General features: G+C 45.1%; 2 protein-coding genes across 2 annotated transcripts in view; one reads left to right on the top strand and one right to left on the bottom strand.

Moving 5' to 3' along the window:
• Positions 1 to 13,414, bottom strand: part of ABCC11 (ATP binding cassette subfamily C member 11) — a gene marked incomplete at both ends in the record, with an annotated part of 133,000 nt that extends 119,586 nt beyond the window's left edge. The window contains 7 exon segments of the mRNA XM_082606648.1: positions 2,644 to 2,877; positions 4,944 to 5,027; positions 5,031 to 5,091; positions 9,439 to 9,515; positions 9,519 to 9,597; positions 11,965 to 12,083; positions 13,316 to 13,414. Coding sequence (XP_082462774.1) covers positions 2,644 to 2,877; positions 4,944 to 5,027; positions 5,031 to 5,091; positions 9,439 to 9,515; positions 9,519 to 9,597; positions 11,965 to 12,083; positions 13,316 to 13,414 — 753 coding nt within the window.
• Positions 13,415 to 19,853: 6,439 nt separating this feature from the next.
• LONP2 (lon peptidase 2, peroxisomal) overlaps positions 19,854 to 25,044 on the top strand; it is an 87,481-nt gene continuing 82,290 nt past the window's right edge. The window contains exon 1 of the mRNA XM_082607020.1: positions 19,854 to 20,443. Coding sequence (XP_082463146.1) covers positions 20,211 to 20,443 — 233 coding nt within the window. The 5' untranslated portion in view covers positions 19,854 to 20,210. The remainder of the gene's footprint in view (positions 20,444 to 25,044) is intronic.

Below are 25,044 nucleotides of genomic sequence, written 5' to 3'. Positions count from 1 at the left end.
CGATGCAGGGGACGCAGGTTCGTGCCCCGGTCCGGGAAGATCCCGCATGCCGCGGAGCGGCTGGACCCGTGAGCCATGGCCGCTGAGCCTGCGCGTCCGGAGCCTGTGCTCTGCAACAGGAGAGGCCACAACAGTGAGAGGCCCACGTACGGCAAAAAAAAAAAAAACTGTTAATGTTGAGGGACATGGTACAGACACTCTGGAGGGCAATTTAACAGTATCGCTTACAATTAATGATTGCACAAACCCCATGACCTGCCAGTGTCATTTCTCTGTTGAGAAACATTCTCCTGTGCTGGAGGAAGCGCGTATACAAGGACGTTCACTGCAGCAGTGCTTATTGCAGCGAACCCAGAAACACCCTAAACGTCCGTTGTTGGGGAGAGGTCCAAGCGCCCACCCAAGAAGTACTGGATAATATTGATGTAAAATCTCACCCCAAAATCTATATTCTACGTTTTCTATTGGTAAAACCAAGTTGCAGAACACTATGTAAAATGCAGTATCATTTATGGAAAAACACGCACACAAATACAATACGTTTTCTATGGGTAACTTGCACGTGTACCTAAATGTACTTTTAAAAGTTTGGAAGGTGATGGTAGTCACCTCCAGGCAAAAGGAGGGTGATGAGGTGTAGGGGGTCATCTCTACTATTTTATTTTTTTTCCAAGGAGAATGTATTCAGGTGTTTTCAAAATTAATTTTAATATAAAATTTATGGGAGCAACTCTCTAGAAATCCTCATATGAGCAACTACTTCCATCTCCAGTTCCAAATGGGTCATGTTGTTTTCTGCTTCTGTGAAGATGTTTGGGGAAATTGGGCCTCGCATACAGTACGGACTTAGAACGGAGGCAAACAGAAAAGGAACCAGGGTTGGCCTCGGTGCAGAAAGTCTCCTCAGCGAGGCAAGTGAGGGCACTGGTTCAGAGCCTGGACTTTGCAACCAGGCTCTGCTGCTTACCAATCACGTGACTTGTACAAGTTTCATACCCTTTCCTGGCCTCAGTTTCCACCTCTGTGACAATGGGAACAATAATAGAAACTACCGCATAAGAGGGTCATCAGAGGACAAACTGAGCTAAGTAAAGCCCCTGGGACAATGGCTCAGAGGAAGTTAGCAGTTACTGTGATGACTCTGCTGAGATGAACAGGGAGAAGGGCTGCTGTGAGTCCTTTAACTCCAGTCAAGTGTGGGAGGACAGGGCAGCCTCCTGCTTAAGCCCTAACAGAAATTAATGATACAATTTAACACGTGAATCACCGGCCCCCTTCCACATACTTTACATGTAAATACTAACTCATTTTATCCTATGAGACAACAATTCTATAAGGCTGGCCCTATTATTATCCCACAGCTCCAGAGAGGCTGAACAAGTTGCCTAAGGTCACAGAACTAATAAAATGGTGAAGAATAACAATAATGATGATAACAATAAATATCTCACATTTGTTAGCATTTGAATTAGAAAAAGCATCTACTTGGTGGCATTGGTTAATACAGCAGACATTATTTTGTACGTTGTCCTGTGTAATTTGGATTCTGGGCTTTTCCAGGGATGGAGTAGTGAATCTGAAATGGTTCGTGTCTTTGAAGGGGGCTCATCTGAGTGGAACAGCCAGATTTGTGCTTGGTGGGGAGTGGGGGCAGAGGGTGGGATCTAGAGACACTATCATGAAGGAGAGGACGTCTCAGCTGGGCCTTGAAGGATGAACAGAATTTTAAAAGGGCAGGGGCAGTGATGTGAGCAAAGCTGCCCGGGGGTGGACACGTCTGGTCTATCTGGGGACTGCAGGTATAGTCCCACTAGGCTGGGAGGGTGGAAGCCAACCCAGGACTAGAGGAGGGGACACAGGAGGAGATGAGGCTGGAAAGTTGCTGATGCCAGATCACAAAGGAGTTTGGCTTGAGGGTTAAGAGCCAAAGCAGTACTGAGTTTTCTGAAAATTAAAATGTGTGTTTCAATATAAAACTAATCTATGCTCCTCAAGGAAATTGGTAAGCAGTAGAAAAATAGGGAAAGTAAAATTAAATATAGAAAATTCCAATATCCCCCCCATGAGTCTGGGCCATAGTTGGTCATATCTTTCTTCAATCTCCGCCATTGTTTGTCTGTGTTATGCTGTAGGGAGCCCCAGACAATAACAATAACCAGGCCTGTAAGTATTCCTCCTCTGCAGATAAGAAAATTAATACTGAGAGGGTTTGTCTCTGCTCGCTTTTCCCTAGATTTCCCTGAGCTACCAAGTCCTCCCATACCTTCTTCCCCAGGTTGGTTGAGGGGATATGCTTTCTGTTGTGCCTCTACTCAGGATTTGTGCCTTTTGGTTCACTGCTGTACCCCCAGGGCCTAGAACAGGGCCTGGCCCAGAGTAGGCCTCAGGAACTATTTGTTGAATGGATGGATAAATCCTCTCTAAAATACAACTGGCATCCCCCTGGGTTGTTGTCGAACTGCTCTTACGACCCCAGAGGCAACTGTTGATGGTTATCAACATTCACCCTGGGAATGATTTCCTTTCTCTTTCTTCCTTCTCTCCTAACTCCCTCTTCTCCCTCCCTTGGCCACCAGGAAAGTGATGTCTCCAGGAGAAGGAGGAAACTACTAACTCGCCTCCACGTGCAGCCTCATCACTTACCTCTCCCATGGTGATGTGTGTTAAAGACTTCAATTGTATCAGCTTCTCAAAGGCAAAGGAGAAGACAGCTGTACGAAACCTGATGCCAGTGTGCTGGTTGATGACCCAGCATGAGCACATGCTCAGAGACTTCAGACACTCGGTGAGAAAAAGGGCAAAGCAAAGCCCTACTCCATAGGCAATGTTCCCCAACCGTTCTTCAGTATATTCCAGGATCTTTGGTATAACCAGCATCTAAAAGGAAACAGGAGTTTGGATCATTCAGACTTCCCAGGCCTGCTTTCGGGCAACACGAACCCAATATGCACCATGTGTGAGGTCCTCAAGTCAAGGGAGGGGGCTTATTGAACGATCACAACGGACTCAGTCATAATCCTGCACTCCAGAAGGTTGCAGTCCAGTTGGAGGAGGCTTAGGAGTTCAACTGACCCAGGTCAGAATCCCAGCTCCACCACCTCATAGCTGGTCCTAAAACCAAGCAAGATCCTGTGGGACTCCTGGACACAGAAGCCTTTCTGTGTCCCCTGTTTCTTGTTTGTAGGAAATAGGCTTCAGCCTCCATGACCTTCCCTGAGTTCCAAGGGGCAGATTCAAACAGTTGCTAATCAGGGAAGGGAAGGGATGTGGAGACAAGGGAGGAGCAGCCAAGAAACAATAGTGCAGCCTTGGGGCAGGGTCCTGGTTCTGCCTCAAGGGATACACATAACAGTATCTCTGAGCTCTTCTGCAGAACTAAAACCCACAACAAATGGAAGATATTAACTACTTGATGAAGCATTCTTCATTCCAGAGAGAAGGTCACAGTTTGACAACCTTGAGAACAACAGGAGCTCATCAGGAGACCACCTGAGGCCAGATTAAAGGAATGCAGGCCCTGCACATACCCTGATCTTTGTCAGCAACCTCGCCCTTGAACCATTGCTATAAAACTCCTCACCAAATCCCCCCCAAAAGGGACACACAGTTTTGAGGGCATTAGCCCACTGTGTCCCCCTTTGCCTGGCAAAGCAATAAAGCTCTTCTTTTCTACTTCTCTCAAAATTCTGTCTCCGAGATTCAATTCGGCACTGGTGCACGGAGGCAGTTCCAGCATCAGTCCCGACAGGAAACAGAGGACACAAACAAACGGGGTAATTCAGGTATTAATAACAAGACTATTTACAAAGGTGTGGGCGGAACTGAGGAAATTCAACAGGGATGGAGAAGCACCCTGAGCCAGCAACATCAGGGAACTAAGGGGAGGAGACAGGGTGCGCTTCCTGAAACCCAGAAGGAGAAAGTCATACAGAAAGTCCCACTCATTTTCGAATCTGGTCACCAACCTCCAGTGACAGGAAGGGAGGCAGTCAGAGCAATAAATATCTCGCTCTCACTTTCTCCTTCCCTCCAGCTTCCTGTTGGAATCTCCCACTGGCCCAATCCAACCAGAAGCCAGAAGCAGGGGGACCCCATTGATGTGATCCATAAAGGTCACACATTAGGGGCACAGGGCGGTGCAGAGAAAGGTGGAGACTGGATCTGGAGGGACAAATGGAGAATATGCAGCACACTAACTGTCACCCAAGTCACTTATCTCTGTGGTATCATCAGCTGTTGCTTCCTCCTAACTTACCTCCATCCTTCCCTGACCTGGTAACAGCGCCTCAGTTTTCTTCTGGGGAGACTCTCGCCTGCCCCAATGCACGCCGTCTAGGCTGGATTGTCAATCAAAATGCTCCACTGCTGGCCAACAGGTGAGCACATGACCCCAGCTGGGACACCCAGACTCACTGTCTGCAGTGAGAATCTTGGGCTGAGGAACTGATAGGAAATAGTGAGCCCATTCATCCCAACCATGGTACATGGAGGAGACCTACATGCCCAGAGCTGCTCAGCCATTTCTCAAAGCAGCTCGTGTGTACTGAGCTGGGCCGAGTTCTAAGTGTTTAATATGCTTAACTCATTTAATGTCACCCTATGAGGCAGGTAATTTCGGGCTCTCCATTTCACATGTGAGGGTTTCTATGAGGACTACGGCTGAGAGTGTCATGGGGTTCACGAGGAAACCAAGGCACACAGGAGGTAAACAAATTGCCCAAAGTCACCCAGAAATTAAGTGGCAGGTTAGTTCTAAGGTTAGAACCCAAGCAGTGGCTGCAGAATTCACACTTCTAACTACTACTGGCTCCACTGTCCCCAGAAAGTCTTCATTTTCTGAGCAGCAGCTGAGAGACAAAGACATCCTCAATTCTTGGCATGGATTTCAACATGCTAACCTCCAAGGCCTGGAGTCCCGAAACCTCCCCAAGCCTGCCACTTACTGGCCCCAGAACACTCGCGGCAGAGAAGCAGCAGCCCAAAAGCGTATTGAAAATAACCCTTGTTCTTTGGAATCTCAGCATCTCTCAAAGCACTGAAGCTTCGTCAGTTCCATGCCTTGAGACTTCTTCTTCCCAAAGGAGATGAAGCCTTGAAAAGAGGAAAACTGATGCAAATGAAATCTCTTTGTATGTGTCACCCAGTTGTCCTAGTTCTTGCTAGTCTAGGATCTTGGTCACAGAAATCGTCAAACATAACACAAATAAAGAGAACAGTATAGGGCATCTCCCCAGATATGCATTCCCCAGCTTTAAGAATGATCAACGTTTGACGTTTTTATTTCATCTCTCCTCCCCTCCACTTTTTTCTTTTTTTGCTAGAATATTTCAAGCAAATCCCAGAGATATCATTTCATCTATAAATGCATCAGTGTGTATCTCTTCCAGATAAAGCCTTAAAAAACCCCGTCGTAACCATAATAACAATAGTTATGAATTAATAACTATTCATTATTAGTAACTATTAATGAATAGTTATATATTAATAACATAGTAAGAATAATTCCTTAATGGCATTTAATCCAACTTTCTCTAATTATTTCAAAACTACGTTCTTACAGTTAGTTTGCCTAAATCAAGATCCAAATAGGGTCCACTCATTGCAGTTAAAAGACAAATCTGATAGGCCTCTTGCATCTCATTTTAATCTGTAACAGTTTCCCTTCCTCTGCATTTTCTGCCATTTACTTGTCAAAGAAACTGACTTATTTATCCTGTAGAGTTTTCCACATTCTGGATTTGACTGATTGCATCCCAGTGGGTCTGTCTAACATAAATTTCTATTCCCTGTATTTCATATTAAACTGCTAGTTAGATCTAGAGGCTTAATAAAATTCAGAATTCAAGTCAGCTGGCAAAAATACTTAATAGGTGATGTAGTGTATGTCCTTTTGCATCACATCAGAAGACGTACAATGTCTGCTGTCCCACTTTTAGTTATGTTAAGCTTGATCAGTGAGTTAAGGTGTGTCAGCCGGATTCATTCATTGCCAAGTTCCCCATCACTGATGATCGTTGCCTACATCCACTTCCAACAGGACTGGCAAAATGGTGATTTGTCTAATTCTGTCATTCCTTTTCTATTTAGTAGCTCGAATTTTTTCTGTAAAAAATAACTTTCCCTCATCAACTATTTTGTTACCCTGAAATACAGTAGGTTGAGGAAACAGCCTAAGGTTTTGAATAATGTCACTCTTCCTTTTTATACGCAAATTAAGATTAATAAAACCCAGAACTCTGACCTCCAAAAAGTGCCCTCATTTACTTCAAAGTCCCCAAAAGGGTGCCCCAGTGTTGGATCATCCAACCAAAAGTGTATCCTTATTTTGACATTCCAAGCTAATGATGCCTGGGAGGTTTGTGCTACACCAGCAAAACAGAAACACCAAAAACATTTCGTTTGGGTTTCAAAACATTTCATTTTTTTTTTTCAGAAAAGCATTAAAGAACTTATCGTGAAAAAAATTAAAATTATGTTGACTTTCTTGCACTTCTTTTTTATTTTGAATTATATTTGAGGCAGGAACAGGGGACTGGACAATAGTCATTGTGATAGTCAAGGCTTCCAGCGTCTTAATCTGGCCCTTGGATGCCTCCCATGCATCTGCAATGCAATCTGTCAGCTGCAGGCACCGTGCTGGAATCGGCCGTTGGACTTCCTGGCTCCTGCGCCCCTATGTCCGGTTCCACTGTCTGGAAAGCAGTCACCACTGCCCATGATGAGAACATCAAGGACTATGCCAAGGGACTCCAGATGCTCCCGGAAGGTGCTACTCCTTAGACGGCGAGAGCACAGTGGACAGAACAGCCTCCCTTGTTTGGCCACCGTTTGCCGCCAGGACCCGACAGCGGCACTGTTTTTGCATGTTCTCAAACAGCTGTCAGCATCTGGGTCTCATTCTCTGCCCAGAATCTCACCAAGTCTCCCATGGCAAGCAGTTCTAGCCCTTTCTACTCTTCACCCTCCAGCCATGGATACTCATGCCTAGCCTAAAACCAGAAGGGAACCAATGCCGTGAGAATCTTTCTGTCCTACTTTCCTTCAATCAAAACTCCAGGCCTCTTCTTCCTTCCTGAGTAATGAAAACTACACCATCCCATGTCCACCTGTGTGGACCAGATAACTTGAACAGCCTGGGCCCGAGCTCAACAAAGCAAAAATGTCCCCCCGGACACCTGTCTGTGTTGGAGGCTTCTATTGCTTGTGGATGATATTACTCAGGAAAGACCATGGAGCCACATCTCCTCATTCCAGCCCTAACCCCACACGTAACACAATCCACAGAGACAACAAGCTCTAGAATTGTTTCTATGGATACTTTGACTAGACAAATCCAAGTGTTCCGTAGCCTGCCCACAGCTCTCCTAGCAACTCTATCCATTTCTGGCCATGATTATTGGACTTAGATTCGAGAGACTTGGTTTCAAACTTCACCTCCTCCACTCATTAGCTATATGATTCAGGGAACATCATTTCATTTCTCTTCATCCTGGTTCTTCACTTGTAAGTTGGGGAAAATAATATCTGCCCTGTTTATTTCATAACCCTATTGTGATGGTCAAAGAAGACAATGGATGGGGGGAAATGCTCTGTAATTGTAGAACAATAAAAATGTGAAGAATTATGAGGGTCCTAAGGATGAAGGTGATGGTGGTGATAATGGTGATGCTGCCGAGAGTGGTGGCAGTGATGATGGTGACAGTTTGTCAGCACATCCTTATAGAATCCAAAGCCCTTTTGAAAGATTAGGGAAGACACACCCCGGAATGCTGCCTGTTAAATGGAGAACATATAGAAAGAAACCCCTGTAAAGGTGTGAATGCATGGATAATTACCTTTCCAAAGAAACACCCAAAAAATGGAGTGATTGCAAAAGTGTTGGCAGTCAGGCCTCGTGAGTTATAGAATTCAAAAGGCAGCATCAGTGAACAGGAAGTGAAGGGAAGTAAATCAGGAGATCTTGGACTTCCCTGGTGGCGCAGTGGTTGAGAGCCTACCTGCCGATGCAGGGGACAAGGGTTCGTGCCCCGGCCTGGGAAGATCCCACGTGCCATGGAGCGGCTGGGCCCGTGAGCCATGGCCACTGAGCCTGCGTGTCCAGAGCCTGTGCTCCGCAACGGGAGAGGCCACAACAGTGAGAGGCCTGCGTATGGCAAAAAAAAAAAAAAAAAATCAGGAGATCTTGTCCTCACAATGGTTAGGGAAGAAGAAGCAAGCTAACATTTAACTGATTGCCTATTATGCATCTGGCATTTTCCTATGTGCTTTACACTGAATCTATTACCTCTTGATTCTTACAACAATCGTATGAAGGACCATGAGATTAATTTTTTATAATTTCTTTTTTTTTTTTTTTTTTTGTGGTACGCAGGCCTCTCACTGTTGTGGCCTCTCCCATTGCGGAGCACAGGCTCCGGACGCACAGGCTCAGCGGCCATGGCTCATGGGCCCAGCCGCTCCGAGGCATGTGCCCCGGACCGGGGCATGAACCCATGTCCCCTGCATCTGCAGGCGGACTCTCAACCACTGTGCCACCAAGGAAGCCCTATAATTTACTATTTTATATATAAAAACACAGGACCCTGAGAGGGTAAGTAACTCATCTGACATCATAGCTGGTAAAAGGTGAGATTCCGACCAGTATCTGACATTATCCAAAAGGTGCTCCCTGGAAACTTTTCTTTTTTTTTTTTCCCCAAGTAAGTCTGAGAAGCAATGGGTCAAAGTTCAACCAGTTTCTGTATTCTCAGTGTCTTCACTACACTGATTTTCTTTATAAATCTCTGAGACCTGGAGACAGCATGCAACAGTTCACAAGCTCCCTGACCACTGAATGCTCTTTTCAGGGAGGCTCTGAGGGGACCACCATTTCCAGGAACACATTTGGAAAATGCCATCTACACCTGGGGTATCTCATAAGCAGCTAGAGGTAGTAACATGAGTACAGGACGTTTCAAATCACTCATTTTCCCCCCATACGATCTTCCTATCACCTTGTAAGGTGGGTGGTACAGGAAATTTAATCCCACAAATAGTTAGTGGTGGCTCAAGGATTAAGAACCTGGATCACTCACCAAAATTTAATCATCAGTGACAGATAAATGCTTGATCCACAAGAAAAAGGCAAAAGGGACAAGAAGCAGTAATTTCTAACTTCTCAGCGTCTTGGGCCCCCAGGCAAACCTGATAAAAGATGTGAATTCTTGTTCCAAAAAAAGAGCTCTAGCCCATACATATAAAATATGTAAATTATTTCTTAACTCCAGATTAAGAACCTCCAGACTAGAGTGTGACCTCCTGCTACAAAGGAAGAACTGATATATTTTGGCTATCTGAGGATGGACCACCCCTAAACACACACATTTAAGCGACTCTGGTCACCATCCACCAAGACATGGTCTTTAACCAACCCCACTGGCTTGCCCAACGTGACTTTACCTTTTGGCATTTTGGGCTGAGGCATCATGTACTGACAGCTGGGGGATGGTGTTCTCATCTAAGCGTTTCTGTAAACCTTAGATCATGACTGGGCTGAACGATGACAGCGTTAGGTAAGAGAACAGGCCAGCATCATCCAGGGGCTTGGGCGCAGGAAGCCTAGCAGAGAAGTCACAGGCAATGTGGTCACACTAGGATGTAGGCACCAGAGGTAGACAATTAAGTCAAGGGCAAGATTTGGAAGGGATGAGTGATGACCACAGTGTGGTCATCTGGATATGCAAAAAAGTATTTTTTTTGATGACTATTATTTATGATAGTTAAAAACTAGAAACAACAAAACACCCATCGATAGGGGAATGATTTAAAAAGAAAGAAAACCAGTATGGTACATCTTGTACCGTATCATAGAAAACAAGGCAGAAGGGCCTAAAAATAGAGATGATCTACATGTAGAGCATGGAAAGAGCTCTAGGAATCTTAAGCAAAAAAAAAAAAAAGCCACTTGTAGATGAAGAAATGTATTTAGTATATTTTTACTTATATAAAAAAGGAAGAAATAAGGGAAGACAGACAAAACAATATATATATCTATTTGACATACAATATATGTCAAATTATATGACAATTTATATCAAATCATCAATAGTGTTTGAAGTAGGGATTAGAATTGGCAAAGAAATAGGAAAAGAGATTCTCATTGTTTTAATTTTTCTGTTTTACTTATATAACTTCCACAAAAACAATAAAAATGAAGAAAAGTAAATAAGAATGATAAGGTCATAATCTCTGGGAATGATTCACAAATACAGAAATGATGATTGGATTAGGGTGTTGAGATCGTGCGCAATTTCTACTTGGTTTTTTTTTTTTTTGGCTGCACCTCGTGGCATGTGGGATCTAGTTCCCTGACCAGGGATCCAACCCAAACCCCCTGCATCGGAAGTGCGGAGTCTTAACCGCTGGACCACCAGCGAAGTCCCAATTTCTACTTCTTTTTTCAAAATTGCCTTTAGTGCTAAATAATGCAATATGAAGAAAATTCAATTTTTTAAAAACATTTGGGGAGAAAGACATGAAGGCAAAAATGCAAAACTCGTGAGATGTTCTTTGTTTTTGGCTATGGCCTCTTTTCTCCATGTTCTGGCCTTTTACATCCTCCCAGCCTGTCAGTAACCATAGTTGTACATTCTGGCAATGCTGGCCATGACGTTGCCAGAGATGTTGGAGAGAGAAGGACTGATGGGAAGATGAGACATTGCAGCAGATGTATGGGGCCATCTGTGATCACAAGAATAGGGCCAGAACTGATGAGCTGGCGCTGATATTCCAAAGGCCCAGCAGAAACACTGTCACTCTAAGATAAGGCTGCCCAGGTAAACTCAAGCACCAAGGTTCTTCGTGCTGGTGGAGATAAGATGCGTTCGGTGGGTAACAACCTAGGTAGTATTGATAGAAGCTCAGATTTAAAAAATAGGAATACCAGTGCAGTTTGTTTGACGGCTAAAATGTGGGAGGGAAGAGGGATCTGTAAATATGAAACAGGCTCCTGGTGATGAAACGCTGAGGAATCAGACTAGAAGTGTCATGGTCCTGTCAATATGTGATGCATAAATGAACGTGTGTGTGAGTCTGTGAGGGGCCCTGAAACCATGGGTGTATAAATCAGAAAGTCATTTGATGATGGTTACTTTAAACTATGGTTTGTTAGAGGAGGCTCCATGAATTTCTTAAAGTCAAGTTTAAGGGTAACATCATAGGGCATGTTACCCTTAAACAGCCCTTTCAATGGCTGCCCATTTCTCTCAGAATGAAGACGAACGTGCTTAATGTGGCCTGTGGGGCACACATGGTCCCCCAGCGTCTGCCCTCTGCCTGCAGCTTCATCTCGTGCCACACTGCCTATCACACAGGACTCTCCAGAGACACTGGCCTCCTTCTCAGCTCCTGGACACATACATCACTGTGTTCCTTCCACCGCAAGGCTGGGCCTTTGCACGTGCTGTTCCCTCTGCCCAGGTCATCCTTCCCTCACTCTTGCCTAGTAAATTCCTGTTCATCCTCCAGGTCTCAGCTTCAGTATCACTCGGAACCCATCACATTGTCGCTGTTCCCTTGTCCCTCACGCCCCATATTTCTTCACAGCACCTTCCTCCAACAGCAGTAATCACATGCTTATTTTCGAGCCTACGAGCTTACTGTCATTCTTCCCAACATGGGGTTGGTGACGGGCAAGGGTCCTGTCTGTCTCGCTCACTGTTATCCCCCCACCATCTGGCACAGTGCCTGGCATGTGTAGGTGCTCAATGAATCCTTGTTGACTGACTGAATGAGTGAATGAATGAATGAAGGTGCTGGCTGTGCTTCCCTGATGTGCCTCAGGCTTCTCAGGAGGTGTTTGGCTGTGGTGGGTGACAGGACGGTGTTGGGACATGATTAGGTAGCCTTTGGGAGGGGTCCAGGTGTGAGGGTCTGAGGATCACTGCCCTGGAGGGTACCAACCCTCAGCTCCCCTTTAGGACTCACTTTGGCTTCGGACAGAAGGGAATCATGGTTCTCCAGGCAGCATCGTACTTCCCCATCTCTGGTGCCTCAGGTTCCCTCACCTGCTGGCTCCAGGGGCTGTCTTCAAGAGTGAAAGTTTTCTTGGGAAAGATAAAACAAAAGCACATCAGTTTCAGACTTCACAAATACTGTCCTGAGGGAGTGAGGGAGCAGCCACCCGAGGAGGGTGGATCTTTCCACATCCAGCCTTCTAGAGAACGGCTGCCAGAGTCAGATAGAGAAAGACAAATACTGTATGATCTCACTTGTATGTAGAATAAAAGAACACCTACCCAACCAACAACGAAACAAAAAGCCTGATTGCTGAGTGCCAGAGCTGGGGGGGCAGGGCGGGGAGCATAGGCGAAATGTGTGAAGGTGGTCAAAAGTACAAACATCCAGTTATAAGTCATGGGGATGTGATGCCCAGCGTGGTGACTATCGTTAATAACACTGCATGGCACATTTGAAAGCTGCTAAGAGAGTCGATCTTAAAATTCCTCACAAGAAAAAAAATATTTGAACTATGTGTGGTGATGGATATTGTGATGATCCTTTCATAATATATACAAACAGCAAATCATTACGTTGTACCTCTGAAACTAATATGATGTTTTATGCCAATTATATCTCAATAAAATTAAGTAAATAAAAGAAAGGTTGCCAGGCAGGGAATGAGCACTGGGCTGAGAGTCAGAACAACCAGGTCCCAGCTCTCACTCTGCTCCACATCGGCTGGGTGACTCTGGGTGGGAGGAGAGTCACTCCATCTCCCTGGGCTTTAATGTGTCCATAAACACTGTAGACAAGAAGAAAGGGCGCCACAGAATGCAAGACCAAGTCACCCTCTGAGGGTAAACGACTAAAAAGAAATCAAGAAGTAAAAAAGTAAATCTGAAGACATTACATGTTACCCTTTTGATAAAGTGGGAAGAGATTCAGAATAGTGGTTACTTCAGGCAGGGAGAGCTGGGAAATGGGATGGGTGGAAGGCCAGTAGCTGGATGTGATTGTTAGGGTAGGAGCTGGTGAGTTGGTGATGGGTTTATTGGTGCTTATTATATTATTATAGGTAAATACATAGATAAATAGGTGTGTGACAGAGAGACAGACAGAGAGATAGAGAAGGATAGTGGCAGAGAAATGTATGAGCCATGAATGTGTATCATGACCAAGGATTATGATTCATCTAATTGTGGAAGCCTGAGTTCCATTAAAAAAAAATCAAAGTTGAATAAATATGGGACAAAATTCTTTGACCTAGTTTATGACCATTGAGAATATCCTGTCAACTCAGTTTCCTGGTGTTCTGATGCAAAGTAGATCTACTTACATAGCTAAGTCGTGAAACCATGTCATCATCTACATCCAAGCAGAGATTCACAAGGTCACCAGAAGACCTGGGGACCCAGTATATCTTCCTTCTGGTCATTTTCAGGTGTCCTGCCAATTCTTTGTCTCCCAGAATCAGAGAATCTGAAAAGGCAACAGGTAGGAGAAGATTAGACAGAGCCCTAAGCAGCCAGGAGACGGGGGTATCACCCAGCAGCGAGTGTACTGGGGGCTGTTGTCACAGCAGCTGCTCTTCCCTCTGCTCGGAATGGGCTTGGGTCCCTCTCTCTTGAAACATCTACTTGGGTCTCAGCCCAAGATCACCTAGGGAAACCTCAAACCACCCATTCCCAACCCACATCCTTGGGCCAGGTCAATCTTCTTTAGTATATTCAAGGCCTGCTCCTAAAACCATGCTTCTTCTTTTATCCCAGTTTGTAATTGTCCATTTAGGTGAATCACTGATTTTTTAGAGTTCATTTCCTGCACTATACAGAGGTCCTCATGAGGGCAGAGACACGTCTACTCTGCTCACTATTAAATCTCTGGGGCCTAGGGATCTCCTAGGAGGAGAGCATGTGCTCAATAAATAAAGGGTGAATGGATGAATAAATAAATGAAAGAAATGTGATTTTACCATTCTCTGACTTGGTTTTCACAGACTCAAGGGAGTGGATCTGGGCACAATTTAGGAATTTTAAATAACTAAAAAATATATTAATTTGCTTTTCATTTTGCCTTTGTGAATAGCTGATTCACTCCCAGAACATCCACGTGCCTGGGGCAGTAGGGGGGATGGTAATTAGTAATATTTCTGAAGGAATAGAAAGAGAAAGAAAATGTACAGCAGGGCTGGCATCATGGGGTATGATGGGTGTCTCACAGGGCCCCGTACTCAGAAGGGCCCCAGGCTTGGTTTAATGCTCTGCCCATCACCATCATGAAATTCTTCATAATTTGAACAAGGAGTCTCACATTTTCATTTTGTACTGGGTCTTGCAAATTATGTAGTCAGTCCTGGTGTTCAGATACAGCTTTTGACGTTCAAGTATTGGATTGTGCTTCAAGTAAACAGACCTGAAGACTAGCCTATTCTCTTGGGAGAAGATTCTCTAAATTCCTTAATTCCATTCCTTCCCATCTCACTTCCTTTTAGCAAATCACACCCCAATCTGGTGAACTCAGTTTCTGGAATTCTCCTATAGAGCCTACAAGATAGACTCCGCAGCCATGACACCAGGCCATAAGGTATACAGTTGGCCCTCTGTACCCACATGTTCCCCTATCAGGATTCAACCAACTGATGATAGATAACATTCAGAAAACAACCCCCCCCAAAAAACAGAATGTTCCAAAAAGGTAGACTTCAACTGGCACAGGAAACTATTTACATAGCATTACATTTACAGCTATTTACATAGTATTTACATTTTATTAGATATTATAAGTAATCTAGAGATGACTTAAAGTATATGGGAGGATGTTCTTAGGTTATATGCAAATACTACACTATTTTATATAAGGGACTTGAGCATCCTTGGATCTTCATATACACAGCAGGCCTGGAACCAATTCCCCCTCTGAACTGAGGGGCAACTGTACAACTGTGATGGTAGCAGTGGACCTTTCAGGGGTGATGGAAAATTAAAAAGAAAAGGAGGGATGTCAAGTAAGAGAGGCTGTACCATATTTCTTGTTTAAGACTGTGGGAAGAGTCCAGTTTCTGGCTGCTATGAACCAGCCTAGGACACAGACACATTAAAGTGAAATTGGCATGAATCAATGGAAGGAGGCCCTGGGGGTAGGACCATGGTGTACTGGTGTGCAGTTTATTCACTACACAAAGGTTCTCAGTGGAGGGAATGGGGAGGGGGAGAGGGCGGCAGCAAATTCTAGATTGCTAGTCATGCACCCTGTCAAGGGGCTGTGTCCTCGGTCTCAGTAGTGTGCTGGTAAACGTGTGTATCTGTAACTAACCTGTGGTTCCAATTGGTGTAGTTCCAACATAATTGTTACTTGACATTTTGGTTTATGTTAATGAGTCTCTTTGCTGAAGAGTTTTCAAATACTGAAAGAATATTTTCTCATTTTTTGTGCTCTTCACAATGTAATGGCTACAAGCACCATACACTTGTTAATCTGCATTATTAACACTTCCTGAATTTATTTCTTAAGCCTAGACAATCAATAAAATAATAAAACAAGCCCAGATTTGTAACCTTTGCTGATTTTTGTGGTGTAAATATTCCCATTCTGGAAGATTTCAAGCTACCAACATGTTGGGAAGAGAGGCGCATCAAGAAATCACTGTACGGTTATCTCTAGGATACAAGTACAGTAGATGTAAATAACCTCAAAAATATAAATAGTAGGGCTTCCCTGGTGGCGCAGTGGTTGAGCGTCTGCCTGCCAATGCTAGGGGACACGGGTTCGTGCCCCAGTCCGGGAAAATTCCACATTCCACGGAGTGGCTGGGCCCGTGAGCCTATGGCCTGGCCCCTGGGCCGGCGCATCCAGTGCCTGTGCGCCACGACAGTGAGAGACCCGCGTACTGCAAAAAAAAAAAAAAAAAAAGGATAAATAGTGAAATAATTAGGAAATGATAGATTTTTGAGTATTACCTTTGTCTTTGTTTGATATTATTAATTGTAAGTCTATATAATTTAATTTTAATGTTTGTGTTTAACAACTGGGTTCTCAAAATTCCTGAAAATTTGACAGTTTGTTCTTGTGAACCAGCATCTTAAAATGGTAAGCCTAAACATTTATGTTCTCCTAATTAACCAGCAAGTAGGGGCTCATGAGGAAGACCAGATTCTTAGAGAACAAATACAGAAATTAGATTTTTTCTCACCTTTCAGTTATAGTATGATTTGCCAACTGGTTTATTTATACACACCTGCAAAGAGATACAATGAGGGTTTTAAAGATGTGACTCCTTATAGAAATACAGAAGTCATCCAGGAAACTAGCAACAGGGAAAAGTAAAGCAAATGAAAATGAAGGGAATGCAAATGTGTGTAATGGATATGCTTGCAGAACACAAATTGCTCATCTCAACATAACTGGAACTCAGCCACATATTGGCTTGAGCTGCCTTCCATGTCTATGAGGCCCACTTCCCAGCTTCCTTGAATGGCCAGGGGAATTCCCTCCAGAGTTTTCTTTGGCATCCTAGAAAAGTTCCCTGGCCTTCCACCTTCCTCTCAAGACGATAGAGCTGACGTTTATTCATTCTAATTAAGGGCAAGCTCATCACTGTGGTCAGGCAGGGGGCCAGGACAGGACTGGGAGTAAACCAGAGAGGAAACAGATGCTTCCAGCCCTGTGCTCCCTGATCCCCAGGGGGCCAAAGTCATGATTAGTTTAGACACGGGTCATTTGCATATGGGGAAACAGCCTGTGTACAAGAGGCGGGCCCTTGGAGGGAGGTAACTTTTTTGGAGGAGCTGATTTATTTCCTCATTGTTCTTACCACTTTCCCAGCAGGGTCTAGTGTCCAAGGCCAGAAGGGGCACCAGAGGGTAGGGGAGGTGCCCATGGCGAGGGGCAGAGGGGCGGAGAGCCAGGCCTGAAGAAGCTGAGATGATTAGACCGATCCCTTGCCTTCCCTGGGTAGCTGGGTAGCTTTCCAGGGGCTGGTTCTCAGAGCTCCTGGAGCCCCTCGCTGGCTGTGGCCGTCTTGTTGACTGCTGAATCCCTACAGCCCAGAGCCTGGTCTTCTCTGTTCCAGAAACTGCGAAGCTCCTTCCCATCTTGGTCTTTGTCTGAGTCCTAACCTCTGCCGAGAACACTCTCCTCTGAGCTCCCTGCAGAGTCTGGCCTTTCTCGTCATGTAGGTTTCAGCTCAAACACCACTTCTGCAGGGTCACCTTCCCAGACCTCCCTCTCTCATCTTGTCCTCTTGTCTCTAGCACCTTCTACAGATTTTCCTATTAGATTTCCTTTACTTATCACTTTCTGAAATTGTCATTTCTTTGGGGGCTTACTTATTTTCTGCCTACCTCACTAGAATGTAAGCCCTTTGACACCAGGGGCCTTTTCTGTCTTTTTCGCTGATGCATCCGTGAATCTAGATTACTGCCTAGCACATAGCAGATGCAGAATAAGTATTTGGTGGATCAATGAAGGAAGTAGATGTAGAGCTGGTTAAAGTAGGAACCAGAAGAGCCACACAGTTGCTTAAGAACTCACACTTAGAGTCTTGATGCTTTCCCAAGTGGGCTGGCACCCCATCACAGAGATAGACTGATGGGATAGAAAGAAGGTGTTCATCAAGCAAGCAACTTAAACGTGGACCTGGTCCCATACCACACCTTCTACGGTGCAGAAGGAATTTGTATTTAAAAATAAATCCAGCTATTATTATGTGACTAGACACTCATATTGCTTGTTTTTGTTGGGGAGAGTGTATGTTAAAAGCATTAAACATGATCAAAAAATATACCACAAGGTTTATAAGGTGGTTTTTGAAGTTCTTCAAAAAATGGGGCCTTTCCCCCTTGTCCTTGGAGAGGTCTTGGTGAAAAGGTAAGCTCTTGGGGAGCTGGGCCATGCATTTTTTAATCTTATTTTTTTTTACCCCTAGAGTCTATCAGGGGGTGAGGTACTCAGCCCCATCCAGAGAGGTGATCCAGAGCTTGCTGATTGGATCTAGGATCTCCTGCTACCAGCCCAACTGCTCTCTAGGCCCTAGCGGCTAGGGCCCTGGTCTAGGGAACATCCCTGATGACTGTTTCTCCTTCACTTGTCATGTCCAATCCATCAGTGTGCTCTGTTGAAGCTACATTCAAACATGGCTTGAATCCACTGCTTCTAGTCTGAGCCTCATCACCTCTTGCTTGGACAATCTCAGTCACCTCCTAACTGGCCTCCCCATGTTTGACCTTAAAACCTTGCATTCCATTCTCCACACAGCAGCCAATATGACCTTTTGAAAACATAAGCCTGAAAAATTATTCCACAACCTGAAACTGCCTATGGCTTGCATTGGGTTTAGAGTAAGACCCAAACTCCTTAGCAGACTCCTTACCCCAACTCTTCACTCCTTATAGGGCCCTCTATAGCCTCTCCTCCCACTTTTCTCCTGCTTCCCTCATCAGGCCCCACCTCAGCAAATTCCAGGAGCGGTCTCCTCAAACATCCTAAATTCATTCCAGCCACAAAGTCTTTGCAGTCATTGCTGCTTCTGCCCGAAATAGCACCCCCCTCGGCACCTACCCCACGGCCTCTGCATGGGCCTTTGCACGTGCTGTTCTCTCTGCCCAGGTCATCCTGGTCACCCAGGTCAGCTCTTCAGTGAGGCCTGCTCTGACCATGTAAAGGGCGTATCACCATCCAAAAGGATTTTCCTTGCTTATTTTCTGTTTCTCCCCCTAGAATGTTAGCTCCATGAAAGCAGGAACCTTGTCTGTTGTGTTCACTGATGTATCCCCAGCACCTAAAGTAATATCCAGTACATAGTAGGCATTCAAAAAATGGTTGTTTAGAGAATGAATAAAAGGTGGGATCATGTCAGATAAAGAGCTTTAGGCCGGAGACTCCGAGTTCCTGAATTTCTGTCTCCAGCACAGCAGCTACGACACCTGCCTTCTCCTTTCCCTTACCTGCTGCACTGTATCAGACTCAGCTGTCTATGGGTCTGTCCCTCTGGCCAAGAGGTGCTTGAGGGTAGGACCTTGCCTTCTGTTCCGCTCTCTACCCTCCACAATCAGACCAGGGCCTTGCACTCAGCAGGCCCTCAACAAATGCATGTTGTCTTGACTAGACTTTCAATTCCCTCCTGGATTCTGACAGCATTGCTGGACTTCATATTTGGGGAAAAATTTCCGTCTGCAAACTACAGCCAAACCCAAGTCAAATTCCAATGTGAAGGAGCTCCCAAGGGCCAAATCTGAAAAAATTCAAGCAATGATATACATGATATTATTGCATGATAGCCCATAAAAAACTGAATACCCACGAGTCCATACTAACATAAAAAGTAATTGAATAAGTAAATTATTCAGTTATTGGGGAGGGAGATGGGACAGCTTTTTCTTACGGATTTCAATTAATAAATGTAGACTTAACTCCCTACACATACTTACTACTTATAATGAGAAAAATAGTACCTTAAAGTGGAGAAACCTAGCAGATACTATTATACCTTCACCAAGTAATCACTGTCAAAATCATCATTGGTAAGACATTTCACCATCATGTATAACTAAGGCACATCACTTCTGTGGTCTTCCTGACAAAAATGTATAATGCTGATCCTGAGAGAACATCAGATAAACCCAAATTGAGGGACATTCTACAAACTAAGGGATCAATACGTTTTAAAAGTTGCAAAGCTTTGAAGAAAAAAAGAAAAGAAAGATTGAGGAGACAGTACAACTAAATGAAAAGTGGGATCGTGGACCAGAAAAAAGGACATTTGTGAGAAAACTGGCAAAACTTGTGGAAGTCTATACATTAGATAACAGAAGTGTTAGTTTTCTGGTTTTTAATAGTTGAAGGATGATTGTGTAAGATGATTACAGGGGAGGCTGGGTGACAGGTACATGGAAACGCCCTACTATATTTTTGTACATCTAAAATCAATTCGAATAGAAAGGTACAAACATTTCAAGTGGACACAATTTACATGGGATCATCCTTGGGCATACGCTCTGTGGGAGCCTCTGGAGAAAGCGGAGTAGCGGGGCCGGGAGGCGGGGTCGCTCCGGCGGGCGGAGTGCGCATCTCTTCGCGTGTGTACGGCGCGGGGCGGCGGCAGAGCCCGGGGGCCGGCGGGAGCGCGGGCCGGAAGCGGCGGCGCGCAGGGGTGTGAGGGTTGGTCTTGCCTCGTAGGCCGCGCGGAGCCGGCCGTCAGGCTCCCGGGGGCTCTCCCGGCGCGGAGGGCCGTCGCCATGTCGTCCTTGAGCCCCATCCAGATCCCCAGCCGCCTCCCGCTGCTGCTCACGCACGAGGGCGTGCTGCTGCCGGGCTCCACCATGCGCACCAGCGTGGACTCGGCCCGCAACTTGCAGCTGGTGCGGAGCCGCCTGCTCAAGGGCACGTCGCTGCAGAGCACCATCCTGGGCGTCATCCCCAACACTCCCGACCCGGCCAGCGACGCGCAGGACCTGCCGCCGCTGCACAGGTAGGCCGGGCGGCTCAGCGGCAGCGGCGGCGGCGCGGCCTCCTCCCGAGACCCGGCCCGGCCTCGGGGCGTGGGGCTCGGGGAGCCCCGCGGCGGTGTTCCGCTTCTTCAGACGACTTACGCGCCAGACTGGGGTGACAGAGGAATGCCTCGTGGCCGTTAAATGAGATGACTCACGGAGTCGTGAAAGCTGCACGATTAGCCGCTCACCATCTGATGTGAATTTCCTTTCCCGGCCCCCGGGTCTTAAGACTCCTAGGCCGGCCGGTGCTCTTAACCTTCCAGGACCCCCTCTTTGTTTTCCTTCCTCTCTTCCCTTCCCCCACCCCCTTCTTCCTTCTTTAACTTCCTTCCCACCTCTTTTGTCCTCTTAACGGAGATACTTGGCTGCTTCACGTTTTCTCTTTTCCCGTCCCATTCTAAATTGCACCATTTCCTTATTAATTTGGGGGTGCCTAACACACTCCCTGCCTCCCCCGCCCCCTGCCTTCTCTCTTCCCCTCACTGCTTCTGTTTTCCTTCCTAAAGGGCCTTCCCTGTTCACATTGTCCCTTCTCTCCCGTTCTAGAACTTTCCTATCTTCTCATCTCTTCTCATATCGTAACGTTTCTTAGGCCCCAAGCTTACCACTGGATTCCCCTACACCATGGCCCTAGTTGTGTGACTTTGGGTGACAGATTGAACCTGTGCTGTGTGGTCTGTTTTGCGCCAGGCTAGATAAATGGTTGCACTGTCCAGTACTGTAGCCACTAGCTACAGAGCCCTTGAAATGTGGCTTGTCCAAATTGAGATAGTATTATTAGAGTGACCAGTTGTCCCGGTTTGCCAGGGACTGTCCTGGTTTGCGCCCTGAAAGTCCTATATCCCAGGAAAACCCTTAGTTCCAGACAAACCAGGGTGGTTGGTCACCCTAAATGTGCTGTAAGTGTACACTACACGCTAGATTTTGAAAATTTAGTATGAAAAATGTGTTGTTGATTAATAAATTTTATATAGATTAAATGTTGGAATTAAGTAAAATATTAGCATTTCACTTGTCTTATTTTCTAATGTGGCTACTAAAATGACATATGTGGTTCACGTTATATTTCTAGCAGACAGCGCTGGTATGTAGTATGCTCTCAACAAATGCCATTATCTTCAAGCCTCCCAAGCCCCTGCCTCCTTTCCTTAACTCTTCTTGTATTTTCAACTTAGAGCTTCTCCCTCATTCACCTACAGTTATCCTTTTTTAAAATTAGGTGTAGCCTGACTCTGAATGGTTTTTGGGGAGTTAGGAATGTCTTATTTTGGTCCAAAATCTTGTGATCATAGACTCTCCTTTTAAAGGAGAGTCCATAGCTTTGTTAAAATTCTCAAAAGAGATTTGGTTCTCCTCCCCTCCCCTTATAGAACAAAACAAAACCAAAAAAACCATAGCAGTCCATTGTTGGTCCACATTGCAAAACCCTTGCTTTTCTCAAGCATGGAAAACATTTTGGTTCCCATTTGATGTACTTTGCTTCTTGCTTGAGTGAAATTGGATACTTTTCAAGTTTCAGTAAACTGTGATAAGTTGTGTTGGATTTTGGTTTCCCTACGTATGACCCCACTCCTTTAGCCTTTGTTTATTTCTCCCCTAATTTTTTTGCTTTCTGTGCCTAGGCACTTAGTTGCCTGTTGAGGCAAGAGTGCTCTTGATAAGGTGTTTTGTTTTAGTTCTGCTGATTACCCATGGGTACACTGTGAATTTCGAAAGTAGATTAGTCATGTTTCAGGTTTGAGTGACTATTTGTTGGTATGATTCTGGCAAGATTTTGGAGGGTTTTTAATTTCTTTTATGTAAATTCCTCCAAAACAACTAAATTCTTCTGCTTGGAAGTAATCACTAATATCAGATGATGGGTAATCTGGTCCTTGCTGTTCATATTGCTGCCTTTGTTTTAAATGAATAACTGTTAAAATTTAATCATTTGGGCTTCCCTGGTGGCGCAGTGGTTGAGAGTCCACCTGCCGATGCAGGGGACACAGGTTCGTGCCCCGGTCCGGGAAGATCCCACATGCCGCGGAGTGGCTGGGCCTGTGAGCCATGGCCGCTGAGCCTGCGCGTCCGGAGCCTGTGCTCCGCAACGGGGGAGGCCACAACAGTGAGAGGCCCGCGTACCGCAAAACAAAACAAATTTAATCATTTAAGTTAGAAAACATACATAGAAAATTCTTCGTAGAATTTCAGCATTATAAGGACCCACCAGACCATCTTGTTATCCTAGAAATATTATTTGCTACTTGAAAAGTCTGTAGAAAGTTTGCATTGCATTCCTTCCCATTAGGTTCCAATGTCTTTTTTCTCTAATATCACCTTTAAATGCTCTTACTTTAAAAAGTTAAAAGAGCTTTTCTTTTCTTTTCTTTTTTTTTTTTTTTTTTTTTTGGCGGTACGCGGGCCTCTCACTGTTGTGGCCTCTCCCGTTGCGGAGCACAGGCTCCGGACGCACAGGCTCAGCGGCCATGGCTCACGGGCCCAGCCGCTCCGCGGCACATGGGATCCTCCCAGACCGGGGCACCAACCCGCGTCCCCTGCATCGGCAGGCAGACTCTCAACCACTGCGCCACCAGGGAAGCCCCTTTTTTCTTTTTTAAAGTAACCATTTTATTTTATTTTGGCCCGCACCCCCTTGCAGTGGAAGCGTGGGGTCTTAACCACTGGACCTCCAGGGAAGTCCCTAAAAGAGCTTTAACAGTACAAGTACTGCGTTGTCTATAATGTTATTCTGTTTCGATACACAAATCTGTCCTTCCCCAGTTACCTGCTTTTCCAGGTGTTAGTAGGACCTCAGAGGGACGGTGAGGGCTCTCTTCCTGTCCCTTGTTTCCTTTAGACCATCCAGGTGACAATGCCTCAGTCTTCAGGGAGCAGCAGAAGTAATTTGTTCCCCTGGGTTCCTTGTCATACAAACTGGCAGGGCCAGTTGTTGACTTACCTGAACCACTTCCTTTACCGTTTTGAACAGCACAGTCCCTATCTGCACGTCAGTGTGCAGGCATGTCGCCTAACGCAGGAAGAGCTTTGGATAATATCCCCACAGTCTAGAATTTGGTTCCCATGCCACCTCAGGCCACCCTGCTTCACTGGACTGTCTTTTTAGTGGCTCCTCAGTGACCCATTGTGTTCTTAGGGCAAATGGATAATTAGCATTCCTTGTGCACTGTCCTTTCATGCATTTCAAGATTGCCCTGCAGTCTTCTCCCAGCCTTCCATTCTTCAGGGCACCTGCCTTCATTTCCCCATAGTGTTAGTGCTCAGTCCCTCTTCATTTTCTGTGTACTTCATCTCTAGGACCCCAAATTAGTTTCACTGGCATTTGTCTGACTAAAAAATGAATGCTCTATATAGAGCAGATAAACAGTTTCTTAATTTGCCAAGTCTCTATCCATGTGTTACTGTTATTTGTATCTATTAGCACTTTTCAGCATTCAAGAAACCTGATAACACTAAGATTTAAAAATTTAATCTTTTATATTAGCAGGTATGTAATGAATAGCTCTACTTAGATGTTCCTAAGTCTGCATTTACTCTTTTTTTTTTTTTTTTGCGGTACGCGGGCCTCTCACTGTCGTGGCCTCTCCCGTTGCGGAGCGCAGGCTCCGGACGCGCAGGCTCAGCTGCCATGGCTCACGGGCCCAGCCGCTCCGCGGCATGTGGGCATGTAGGATCTTCCCGGACCGGGGCACGAACCCGTGTCCCCTCTATCGGCAGGCGGACTCTCAACCACTGCGCCACCAGGCAAGCCCTGCATTTACTCTTTTTAAGGAAGGTCTGTCTGCAAGTTGCGTTTCTTAAATTGAGAAATGAACTTTCAAGAAAGGAGTGAAAATCAAAAATCCTGTAGCCACAGAAGCCTCATCTGTGGTAGAATTTGGGACTATCCTAATAGACTCTTAACTTGTTTCTAAATCTTTATTAACAATGATGATAAATTTTGCTCCAAATCATCAGATATTCAGGAAGATAAGTTGGGTGACACCAAGTCAAAACCAAAAAGATGTTTCAGTGGTCCTTTCCCAGAAGTGTGTAACTTTTGCTTCCAGAGCTTTGGTGGAAATACTTCTCTTCCTTAAGTGTTGTTAAGGTGTGAACATTAGATATTAAATAATAGCTGTACTTTGCAGTATCTCAGCTATTTAGAAGCTATGTTAAGTGTTTATTTTTATACTTCTTATAAGTACAAATTCATATTGTCCATTGTGGTGGGAAAAGAGTAAAATTTGTCATAAAACCTAATTCAACTCCCCTATTGCTATTTAATATCCTTGTAATCATGGATAACTAACCTGTTTACCCTTTTTGAATCTGAATTACTCATTTTTAATAAAGTGCTACCTTCCTCACAAAGGTGAAAGGTGGTGTGTAATGAAATAATACCTATGAAAGCCTTTTGTAAACTGCAAAGCAATAACCCTGTATGTTAATGGCATTAACCATTGCCCACATGAGTAGTTTTAAGTGTAGATTTCACAAATGGAGGTTGGGGGAAGGAGTGGGAAGACCCCATATTCTCTCTTTTAATATGGGCAGAACTGAAGTAACATTATTTGGAAAAAAGATTTGGAAGATTAAGGAT

The sequence above is a fragment of the Mesoplodon mirus genome (assembly GCF_964341445.2).
Source record: "Mesoplodon mirus genome assembly, chromosome: 19".
Lineage (NCBI taxonomy): Eukaryota > Metazoa > Chordata > Mammalia > Artiodactyla > Ziphiidae > Mesoplodon > Mesoplodon mirus.
This window is presented reverse-complemented; position numbering and strand designations above follow the sequence as displayed.